Here is a 12729-nt window from a genome sequence, read left to right on the forward strand (position 1 = left end):
AACATCGAGAGATACATATATGCATGGCAATTTCGGATAATTTTACTCTACAAGCAAGGTTATATCGATTAGTAACAAGATCTTATCAGTGAATATTTCCATATTGTATCATTACTTCAAATGCATAGTGAATAAGTAGAATCGCCTCATACTGCACCGCGCACTGAACCGCACGCTTCGACGACGATAACGTGTCACCCAAGTGAGTAACTTTACGCCACAAAAAATTCTATTTAAAAAATCGAAGGATCTGCAAGGTCTGGGATTCGGATTTCAGAAGAGGGATATCAAATATACAGTTGATTGAGGAGTTAATAATAAGTGCACGATCTTGTAACGGATCGTTTATTTACTTACTCATTTATTCGATTATATAATTTTCAGGGGCGAGGCTCGTCAATAAATGCAATAAAAGCAAAAATTTGTAACGAAGCTACACAACTAAATTACATTATTAAATGTGTACAAGAGAGCACAGATGAATTGCCGATAAAGTCTAGAAATAAATTATCCGCGATGAGTCCTTTCCACAACGACAGAGAGGTGCAAATAGAAATTCATGAGATGTAGAAATTAGTGTTACACATTATAAAGATAACTAACTGAAATAATACAGATAACACCGTCGACTCGAATCAAAGGAGCCGACGATAAATAAGGTGAAAATGGCCACTTTGAAACGTTTCACTTGAGATATAACATTATCATCGATTTTACTACAACTTAAAATTGTTATTGTTGAATATTTAAACCACTGTTTTGTAGATTGATGTTTCCAGATAACGTAATGAACTTGGAAATATTTATTTAATATGAATACAAATGATTACGAGTAAAATAATAACATACGAACACGTACCTAATATGGAACATCGTTTTCGCACCATGTCCCCGAATAAACATTTTGTACAATTGATTATGACATAACAGTATATGTGTGAGCGAATTTATAAGGAAAAACGTTCAAAAATATGAGTCAAGTTTTTTCATCCACTTTCAGATCCTCTATCTATTTTTTACTATATTGTTTGTGCTACTGTTTCACGAAGGGATCACAATACAGCGGTGTTTCCGAATAAGTACCTTCACCATAGCTCACAGCACGAACAAAACAATTAAAACGCTTTCTGCGACAGAATGGGATTTACGCAAGATACGCGTAAGATTCACGTATTACTGTAAAAATTCGCACGATCATGATTGCAGGTGCTATCGAAGAGAGATGGAAGTCGTGTGGAAATCTGTGCTGTTTCTCGGTGTTTTTCTCATAATAGGAGGTATGCGACTAAACGATTATCTTGCTAAGGGATTATGCCTAGAAATGTATACGGTCCCTCAAAGAAATTCCGCGGTCGAAAAATAAGCCCCACGATTACGGTGTGTCGTGAATCGCAGGTAAATCGCAGGAGTGCGTGCCTCGTAGCTTCGGAAACCAGAAGATCGTGTGCGTTTGCAATGCAACCTACTGCGACGAGACGCCGGAAAGAGTTCCAAAAGTACCGAAGAATGGCAGTTTCTACTGGTACGTCTCGACGAAGGGTGGCCAACGATTAAACTTCTCGGAAAAGAAGTTCGGCCAATGTGATAGGTCGCTACTCTCGTTACTGAACACCGTCACCTTGAACTTGGACCATACGAAAAAGTACCAAAGCATCTTAGGTTTTGGCGGTGCGTTCACCGATTCTAGTGGCATACATATAAAGTCACTTTCGAATGCTACTCAGGAGCAGCTGCTTCGGTAAGATGTGCCACTAAACGATTATGATCAGTTTTATTTTTACATGACATCCGCGGAAAGTCCTAGGGAAAGCTCGGGGAAACTTACATTTTCGTAATCGTGGTTCAGTATAGTTTCCCAGATTAATCGAAGGAACGCGATCGCTTGCAGATCATATTTCGGCAAAGGAGGAAGCAGATACTCGATGGGTCGACTGCCGATCGGGGGTACCGATTTTTCAACGAGAGTTTACACGTACGACGATGTGGAAGACGATGTTACCCTGAAGAACTTCTCGCTGGCGCCAGAAGATTACGATTACAAAATACCGTACCTGCAGAAAGCACTTGAACTGCAACCTGACTTGAAACTCTTCGCCTCTGCCTGGTCTCCTCCACCGTGGATGAAGACCAACGACAAGATCAACGGCTTCGGTGGGTATCTCGCTATTCTTTCTATTACAATGAAACGCGCAAATAACGCTTGTCTAATGGTTCGGCAGGTTTCTTGAAGGAAGAGTATTACTCGCTGTACGTCGACTATCTCTTGAAATTCCTAGAAAGCTATAAAGCAAATGACATTCCTGTATGGGGCATGTCGACGGGCAACGAGCCAGTAAACGCCGTCATACCTTTCGATCGTCTGAACACCATGGGATGGATACCTGAATCAATGGCCGATTGGGTCGGCAATTATTTGGGACCAAGACTTGCCGCGTCCAAGTTTAACGATACCTTGATTTTAGCTCTCGACGACCAAAGGATCTTCTTACCCTGGTACATACAGAAACTCTTCGACAACTCAAAGGCGAAACAGTATACCGCTGGTACAGCTGTCCATTTTTACGCCGATTTCTTGTGGCCGGCGTCTGTGTTGACCGATACGCACAACGATTTCCCAGATAAATTTATTCTGATGACCGAGGCATGCACAGGTACGAGCCGTGTCAGTAGTCGTGCAGATAGTTTCATAACATTTAGCGACACACGGTGAACTAGTAATTGATTTCAATAGGGGCCGGACCGTTCGTTAAACACGTGGACCTAGGACAATGGAATCGGGGAGAAATATACATCATGAGCATAATGGATGTGCGTAGCAATTATGTTGTTCTAACCGGAGAGCTTCTGGCGTTTATACAACATTCCATTACAGTATTTTCACGTTGCAAACGTTAATTATTTATGCTATTAACATTTTCAGTATATGAACAACTGGTCGGTCGGATGGCTCGACTGGAACCTTGTGCTGGACGAGACCGGTGGACCAAACTGGTTCCAGAACAATGTTGACGCGCCTATTATCGTAAACGCAACGTCCGACGAATTTTACAAGCAGCCGATGTACTACGCTCTGAAGCATTTCAGTAGATTCGTCGAGAGAGGTTCCTCCAGGATATCCATCGACGACGATATCCTAGTTAGAGCCACGGCGTTTGTTACACCGTCCAACGAGACCGTCGTCGTCCTCTACAACAGGTAACATCTAACAACGTCTAATGTTTAATGTCTTCCCTGTAATATCGACTTAACCCGAGAAAGATAACCTACGTCGCAGAGGCGCCTGCGAAGACTGTTGATTTTTGTTAATTTTTCATAGAGGTCTAGTGATTTAAGTTTAAAATTACTTAAAATATAAAAAAATATAATATAAATGCATTTTATTTTTACAATAATGCCAAACCTTTCAAATGACTAGATTAACTTAAATAAATATCCATTGTTAGTATAAAATTGACGCCTTAGAAAAGCATGCGCCTCTGAAGCGTATGGTTATCTTTTACGTACGTTGTCATATGGTTATCTTTCTAGGGTTAATTGTATTTTCATCGGAATTCTTGTGTCATAGATTGGACTTCTCGAGGAAGGTTGTCATCAAAGAAGCAAACAAAGAAGACCTCTGTCTAGAACTACCGCCAAAGTCTATGAATACTATCATCTATGGGTACTAGGATTCTTTTCGATCGTTGAGCATTATCAATAATAATAAACAGCAATTTCAAATTAGCCTTACACAAAAATGCTTTATTTTCCATTCTGCCCACTTCGTCTATGCATCTACGTTTTGCTCGATGCAATTATTAGACTGTGCATGTTCATGCAAATTATTGTTATCGTGAACAATTTTTAATGCTAACTTTTCAGTTTTCTTGTTTCGAGTTGCAAACAGACGAAACATGTAAAGCCATATCACATTATCAGTTGTGTACCGTCTATTAGATTCTGATCTTAACTAAATACACTTAGAAAAATAGAGCGAATGAAGTTGAGGAATGAAGAAGATCAGTGGTAAATTTGAAAATGAACTCCGTGAAGACCATAGTATGGAGGTGAAAGCAAAAGGAAGCCGGAAATGAGTGGGATCGGTACTTGTTTTGAAAGTTTCAAAGTGTGAAAACAGTGTTCTATTAAAATCTGAATTACTTCTCTTCTGCTTTGAACCGCAGCACGCGCATAGATCCCCGACTATTTGAAGGCCACTGTAGTGAACTTCTTCCGTCTGTTTTTGAGGGATGTACAGGGATGAAAGGAAAGAAACCACGAATTGTTTTAATACTTCTCCGCACTATTCGCTAGCACGGTTACATCGTTCGACGAGACCTCGACCCTCGCAATTACGGAACTGCCTCTCGTTTTCAGGAACATTATGCGGCCCTCTTTGTCCGAAGTCGTAACTGACCAGCAGTGGCTTCTATCCTCTGAGACTTCCGGTCGGGCTGTCCGATAGATCGTAACGCCGCAATAGGTCGGTTTGCAAACGCGTACGCTTCGACTACTTCCGAAACTGTGCGGCACGCATACGTTTTTCGTGAAAAAAGAATACTGGAAAGTGGCTACAACTTTCGCAAGGGATCTGAATCACGAAGCTTCATTGCCATTGAACGTTGAGCTTAACGCGTCCACTGCGGAATCGCAATCGAAAAAATCCCAGAAAAGCAAAGCAATTTGGTTAATGAAACCGAAACTGAAAGCCTGAGATTCATCGCAGTAATTTTTCATTGACTTCTATTGCTTATCTTAATAGATGAACTGCAGATTTTATCCATTTGTGGCGAGTGGAAATCGAAGAAGGGCAACGACACCAAAAAACATCAGAAAAGCTTTAAAATGTTGCCTTATTTTAATTTATTGTAATCAAAGTAAGCCATTTTTATTTTATATATAGATTCATAATTTACAGACAGATCCGTATTATACAATAGTACGTTTCATTATATAGTAAAGTATCGATTAATCTGTAACTACATCCCCTTTTTATAAGGAAAGTTAACGGCCTAAGACTATTCCGAGGTTACAGAAACGTTGAGAAGACTCTTCTATATTTATATCATGCAGAAACAATTTATTTATAATTGCATATATTTAGAAAGGGCGATTTTTGTCGCTGTTGCCGTAAAATGCAAAATGAAATCCGGTAACAATTAATTGCTGTTAGGCGATACTAGTGCCTCTTGTGACAAAATATCAAAGCTCTGTTACAGGGTATACACAGCGCCACAGACTTAGGATCCATACAAACATTGCATGCAATGCTTTTCTTTGTCTCAGGATCTGCATCACCGACAGTGTAAAAAGAGCAAGAGGCTCCTGGCTCCTTGAAACAAACCGGAATTGAACCTGGTACGATAGCGATCTCTACCTAAATGGAACTGCCAGCTGGTGAACTACATCTGACTGCGACAGAGGAAGGTGTGTGTCTGAGGCTAGAACCCTAAAAAGGTGAAACTGATAGCCAAATTTAATTCAGAATTACGACGCAGATGGCGCCACCATACAAAACCCAGTATGTATGGACTTTCTAGATTTACATTTTTTGTAATGTATTTTTTTTTGTGATGCATTGCCTTATTTTCCAATAAATAAACAGCGACTCACATTTTATTGGGTATAGTGTGGGGGTATAGGATAAGTGAACTAATTGATTGTAACATTTCCACTCAACACTTACAATTTAATAAGGTATTTGATATTTTTTAATTTAAATATTTTGATATGAAATTATCAAACTAATAAATAAATTATTCCCGTTTCATGTATACCTGTTCACTCTGAGAATATTTATTATATAAATAATAATATATTAATATATATTATATATATAATACAATATATATAGATATATAGATATATTATTATTAATATATATTACATATATAATAATATATACTAATATTAAATAATAATTGAATTAATATTTATATGGTGACAAAAGCTTCATCAACGTGATTCATAAACTTAATCGAAATTTAAAACTTGTCGATAAAATGGAAAACATTAATTATCTACATTTAGCTAGCAGTTTTAGCGTTTCCAGCGTTTACTAATTGGCGCTGTACGGACCTCTGAACAGAACTTCCAGATTTTACCACCAGATGCGCTATCATCATCTAAGAAAGAAATAATGTCTGCCGGATTTTATGTTTTATCTTGAGGTAAAAACGGTAAAAATCATTTGCTTTGTATATTTACGATAATAAATTGAGTACTTCATCCAGGTATCTCAAGTTATATTCTCACAGTGACATCCCTCTATGTATGAACGTTCGATGACCCAGCGAATAGGTGTATGCGACACAGTGTGAAAATAATACCTACATGTCAAAATCCGTTAAGATTTATTACGGTTAATCTTCGTTTACACATATTACAGTGTTGTGTCGTTACGCACGAGATTCCGACGAACTATGCAAGACTTTCCGTACGTGTTGTCAGAGTATGAGGAAATAAATTCTCTTCTTTACAAACCTATCAATTCCACCCAACGAATCAAGGTATCCTATTCAACTATTACACTCTTTTTATATAATAAACATAAGTAATCACGCAGTCTGACAGTCATAATACCTGTGACATCTTCACCAATTAATTTTCGGTCTTCCTATTGTTATCCTGTTTACACCCGTCTATAGTTCACTAACATTAATATTCTCACACGAATCAAGTTCGAGCAGATGCTGTTACTCGATTATTGCGTCAAACTATATGCTTATGAATTTATAGTACACATGCTTCAATGTATCGCCCAACTACATCATCCTAGGCTCGACCAGTGGCAGCATCTATCTGTTCTCGAGAAAGCCATGTTCATTTCTGCAACTAATACCATTATCGGTAAATTGTTTTTTTTTTATGGAAGGTATATTGACTCCACAATATCGCACTATTAATTTATTATTTGTTTGACAATGAAAGGAGGGAGCAGTCTCTCGAGTTCTGATATCACCTGATGAAAAAATAATTGCATTGTCAACTATACGTGGAGCTGTTTGTCTAGTATCTTTGAAGCCTACATCAAAATTAATAGCTGTATCCTCAGAGCATATAAATGAGCAGATTAATTGCCTCTGTTGGAATGATACTAGCTCTGAAGTGTATATTGGGGATTGGAATGGTAAAATTTCAGTCATGGTATTGCCAACTTTTAAGGTAAGCAAGATATTCGGTTTATTTATTTACAAACGTAAAAAAGGATTATAACCAAATACAGATGTAATGTTTTAGGTCAATGGCATGTTTCAAACATCGTCTTGTACCTTAATGGATCTTGATTCAGCCATTGTGCAACTAAGTTTCTCTTCATCTTTGTTACTTGCATCAACCTTAACACGTTGTTACATCTGTGACACTGTACAGGAACACTATAAACTGGTGGGGAACAAGGCTCGCTATGGAGAATTCGGTGCCTGTTTTTACAAGACGTATCATTCAGAGGGTAACAGTACTCCAGTTGCCCAAAAAGAAGAGAAGCTAGTCAATAGAAAGCATTTCAACTTCAACCTCATTCCCGAGGGAAACAGTAATGTACAGGAGGAGAACTTTCCACAGATATTTTGCGCTCGGCCAGGGTTCAGGCTGTGGGAAGTGTCTGCAAACGGAGTGGTAATGAAGACTCATCAGTTCAAAGAGGCATTAGCTGTTCCACCTGTAACAATATGTAAACTGAATCTCAAAAAATCTACGTGCCAGAAGCAAATGGAGCAGACTTGGATACCGCAATCCGCCAACTTCTCACGTTTGTTTGTTATCGCTAAAAAATATTTATTTTCGTATACTTCCAGAGGCCTATATGTACTCGACCCAGTGACTGCAACTGTGGTACTGTGGAACAACGAATTTTCGAATATAACTATGGCAGATACTGTAGAAAATAGGATATATTTGATGACAACTGATGGAGAATTTCATTGTTTGACTTTGTCTTTCTTAGACTCTTTAATATTGCGATTGTACAATAGGAAAAAGTATTATGAATGCTTAGAAATATGTCTAATGCACAAAGTACAACTGAGGAAGTTAATAAACAGCCTAGAGATCGGCAAAGTGTGCGACGTGGAGAATAAATTTCAGATACTTAGGGACGACGAATTGTCAACGTTGTTACATCCTTTGACGAATCTTTTAGAATCGAATTCCAAAGCTAGTCCCAAGAAATTAGATTCAGGTATTGTTGTAGTCAATTCCGGGAACTCTGTTTTAAACGAAGAGGAAACTTTCAGGCTCAAGTCTGCATCTCATTGCACCAAGAAGAACCGAGAATCTGAATTAAAAGAGGAGACTGATAAGATTAACAAAAGTGAAGACACCAATTGTAATACAGCGCATGAAGAAGAAGACAATGTTGAAAAGGTATCAGAGGAGTCAAAAGAGGAGCTAGACCCCAACAGAAGCGCGATGCAGAAAATACAAGCAGATTTGGAAGTTGTGTACGCATTAATTGGAAATATTAGACACTCTATGAGCGAGGGGGAATTAGAAAGCATAATATTAGATGTTGATTGGAGAATGAACGTTATCAAAGACTTTTACGAGAGTCTAACTGACCTGAAGAGTTTCCTGTACGAAATATTGAGGAGCGCCGAGTTGTATTACTTCAACACTTTGTTAGAGAACGTTTCTATGCAATTACTTCAATATACGGATAATACGCACATTATAAAACAGATAATGAAAGCTTTCGTTAACGTAAATGTTCAGAATTGCAAAAGGTGTACCTGTGGTAATCCATATTCGATCAATGAGTTAGCAGAACCAAAGTTCCTGGGGATTGGCAGATCCCTTCTCAAAAAATTCGTAAATGAGAACCAAGAACAATGTATAAATTTATGCAATAGTGTACCTTACATGTGGAGGGAATATTTACCAGTGTCTGTAGAGCAGAATGATGTACTGATGAGTGATTCGCTACGTCAGTGCCTTCAGATCAGAGACATCATTGTGCTGTCTATGCTTCTACCATCATTGGATGGAAAACTCTGGAATCTTTTAGCAGTATACACGAAGCAGACTCAGGAAGGACTGTGTCTGTTTTGTGGTAAGTATATAAAGTATGGAAATAATGAGACATCAGAGATGATAGAATGGAGTGCTGTGATACATGAAATTATGAAGAAGCAGGGACCTGATTTTGCTATGACACTATTAGTTAAGTTAGAGAAGACTATACCGAACGTTTCTATTGATAAAAGGTAATCTTCAATATTATAATTGTATAATGCATTTTTACAATTATATTGTTAAATGTAATTGCTATGGATTTTTGTAGCGTATTCCAGTCGCTCATATTTACGAAAATCTTGCACCAACATGGAATGAAACGCACAATTAACTTCAATAAGAACAGTCTCGACTCATCGGAATATAATACAATGTGTTCAGCAAAGGTAGTTGATCGTTTTAAGTAAGGAAGATACGACAAGCATAAATACAGAAGAAATGTATTGCTTTCTATAGGTTCGAGACGAATTGGTGGACGTTCTTGAGAAGGACCTAGGTAGATCGGTTAGCAATAATATTTTTGGTAGCGGGGCTCATCACTGGGGAATGCAATATCAGAACAAGCTCTCTACGTGCCCCTGCTGCACTCTGTCTCTTCAAACGCCGGTTTTGCTAGGTAACAATGGAATAGCGATATTCGGTTGCGGTCATGCTTATCACGTGAACTGTATGATCGAAAAGAAACTTACAACGTGTAATCTTCATTCTTAAATGTATGCACTTGACGAAATAAAAGAAGTCTCGTAACAGAACATTTGGATATGTAGGCAGTAGTTTATAATGACTTTCAAATATTGCTCATCTAGTCACGAAGATGAACATTTTGATACGTGATTTCATAAAGAGATTCAAAACAAGTAGCATTGTAAGCGTTCGTACAAATTTATTGTCTCTGTACAGATCTCTCTCGCAGACAAACTTAATAAATAATCATGCCCAAGTTCATTGTGATATGACTAATCTAGATAATGATATGAACTCTTTGGTAAAGTACTGAAGAATATAAAGTTACGCTTTGATTATATATAATATATATATATATATATATAAATAAATACATACATTTTTCGAGATAAATTATAATGTTGATGTTAAATTACTGATACTTCTAACTACTGTTGAGAATCATATTAATTTTATAAATTAAACGTTTCGACATCCGTTATAGTCCTGCTATGTACATCTTAGATTTATTTTAATATGCTTTAGAAAAATAATATTCGCGCTCTTCCTCTCATAATAATCATGTACAGAATTTGTACTGTTCAACTACGTACTTAATATATATTTAATTAAACAATGAATTCTATTCTCAATTGAACACTTACCTTATTTCATAGTTTTATTGCTCGATTTAACAATATTTATACAGAATGAGGCATTCAGTCCTGTACCGGAAAAAAGGAATTGTTAATCCTTTCAAAGGACTCGATTGATACGAATACTTAATATATTCAATAGTATTGTTGCGGGGATCGTAATTATACTTTGAATAATAACTGAACAGAAGAAAACTATGATAAAATATCAGTTGCATTAGTCAGTTGAGTGTTCATACGATTCATTATTAATCATGCATTTTACGCCGAAGTATCAATTATTGTATTATTAAAAATAGTTCGAGGAGATTGAAGGCGTCCTAGCGTGGAAAATTAATATTACTAATGCCAAGGCCGTAATAACAAGAACTATTAGTTTTGTATCATTATCAACTATGAACTCAGTTGGCAATGAAAATTTTTACGGCCCGAAATACATAATTATTTATCCTGCAAAATTAGAAAACAATAAACGTGAATTTCATAACGTATCTATTAACAAAAACTTAAATAATAATCGCAAAATATTATTTCTCTATGACTGTGATGTAATTTAATGAATTTATTTAAGATATACGAGCTATAAATTATTGCAGGCCTTTGCCAATTATATGAACGGAAAGATTGATAAAGTTTTATCCATGCAATTCAATTAGAATAAATTGTTTGTTACCGTGTTGTTACATGAAACTAAAACTGAAATGGAAGCTAGTAGTTTTTTATAGTTTCTCAATATTTTGACATTTGTCCTTTTCTTAACTCTTCCATTATGTCTAGAGTAAATAATGTATTTCGGACTTCTTAAAATTTGCAAAATGGTATTCCATGAAATTTGTACTATGTTTAAAATATCATAAGTTTCTAAAATTATATTTTCAATCAAATTCGAATGAATAAACAATTATCTGACAATTGTGAATTGAATCGTATAAAATTGTGTTGATCTCTGAAATAACCTTGAATGACCAAAATCTGTTTCGTAACAAATATGGAGGGTGTGTAGCGCTAAGATCACATAACCTCGGCCCATAAAAGGTCATACGAATTGTATGCATGGACATTATTGATTTACTTGAATTATTATCGTTCCAAATCAAAATGGAAAGTACTGACTCTTTCTGTAAATAAAATTAATGAACGTTAATCATTCTATGATTGTGACATGGACTAAACACTACTGTTACAGTGATATACAGAGTGAGAACTAGTATTCGTGCACCTTCGATTATTCAATCATTAATACTGTATCAAGCGTTATCCTTTAGCATTACATTAAAAATATTCTGAATACTTTCTTCTCCCGCTGTATATGTAGTATTATTTACAAGTCTTTGAAAGGAAATATTGAAAAATCGATAGTGTCGCCTCAATCTGCATAAGTTTGTTCCACAACGAATCTGTTCCAGACAGAAGCGTATGGTAACGAGCCAAAATATTGTCGAACGTTATCGTATCACCATAAAAGAATGCGAGTTTGTATGATAACATTCGTTTATCAAGCAGAAACTGCAAGTTTAATTACTTTTAACCAGCGATCGTGATCGACTAGACAAATAACAGCCTTTTTTATCGCATGATACTTACATCTATTACAAAGTTTTACAACTTCGATTATCTATAGCTCTTAATTGTTGCAATACAATGGTAACGAACCTAACGATATAAAATATCAGCTATCGTTTTCTTTACTGTATAAAACGTGATCTTTCATAGATATGGAATTACTTTTGATAGAATATATTGCGTTAAAGCTTCGCATAGTCTTACTACCGCGTACCGGGTGTTTGATTGAACCAGTAGATACATTAAGAGACGATTCTGCGCATGGAAATGGAAAATAAAGAATTACAAAATTGTGTCGGACGCTTTTGTTTTTAAGCTATTGACGATTAAAGATTCGCCAATGAGGGCGCGTTTAAGTCAAAGCTTCGTCATTCGTGCAGCGCGTGACGGCTGTGGCTCGACTCTCGTGGACTCTCATTGGCGGATCTTCAATCGTCAATAATTCGAAGATGGAGTCTGCAACGAAATATTTTCATTCTTCATTTTTGTTTTTCTTTGACTCGCAGAATCGGCTAAAGCATCCATTACGCATAATCGAACACACTATAAAACTAATTCAAGTTGTTTAATTAATCATCGATCGATAATTATTCCTTTAATTCGATAAAAATTCTGCTTCCTTCCATAGAAGCACATACGGCGAACTTGTTTCAAATTCGCATGGATACAAAGCAATAGAATTTTGATATAATAAAGACATGATATTCATAAAATTATTGTTATGACGATGCTCAAATTTCTGAAGGTCTAATATACGATCTTTAAAGTCATCATTGTTGGACGAAATTTGAACATTCGTTGGTTTGACACTTTCGAGAGATCGTGGACACTAACATATTATTCGCTAATAGGAATA

General features: G+C 36.5%; 2 protein-coding genes across 3 annotated transcripts; both read left to right on the forward strand.

Moving 5' to 3' along the window:
• Window positions 1-108: 108 nt before the first annotated feature.
• Window positions 109-3723, forward strand: LOC117217512 (putative glucosylceramidase 3). The gene is made up of 8 exons (XM_033465157.2): window positions 109-202; window positions 1207-1277; window positions 1396-1738; window positions 1889-2151; window positions 2220-2651; window positions 2732-2808; window positions 2921-3195; window positions 3566-3723. Exons 2-8 carry the CDS (start codon window positions 1223-1225, stop codon window positions 3666-3668), a joined length of 1548 nt encoding a protein of 515 aa, XP_033321048.2. The 5' UTR covers window positions 109-202; window positions 1207-1222; the 3' UTR covers window positions 3669-3723.
• Window positions 3724-6040: 2317 nt separating this feature from the next.
• pink (WD40 repeat domain-containing protein pink) lies at window positions 6041-10295 on the forward strand. Of its 2 annotated transcripts, XM_033465187.2 has the most exons (7): window positions 6041-6149; window positions 6213-6488; window positions 6718-6828; window positions 6910-7143; window positions 7219-9182; window positions 9260-9377; window positions 9448-10295. In XM_033465187.2, the coding sequence occupies exons 2-7, from the start codon at window positions 6402-6404 to the stop codon at window positions 9700-9702; spliced, it is 2769 nt and encodes a 922-aa protein (XP_033321078.2). In that variant the 5' UTR covers window positions 6041-6149; window positions 6213-6401; the 3' UTR covers window positions 9703-10295. The 2 variants fall into 2 exon arrangements, with proteins under 2 accessions (XP_033321078.2, XP_033321077.2); XM_033465186.2 differs by having other exon boundaries at window positions 6092-6488.
• The last annotated feature ends 2434 nt before the right edge of the window (window positions 10296-12729 follow it).

This window comes from Megalopta genalis, chromosome 9, assembly GCF_051020955.1.
Source record: "Megalopta genalis isolate 19385.01 chromosome 9, iyMegGena1_principal, whole genome shotgun sequence".
Taxonomy (NCBI): Eukaryota; Metazoa; Arthropoda; class Insecta; order Hymenoptera; family Halictidae; genus Megalopta; species Megalopta genalis.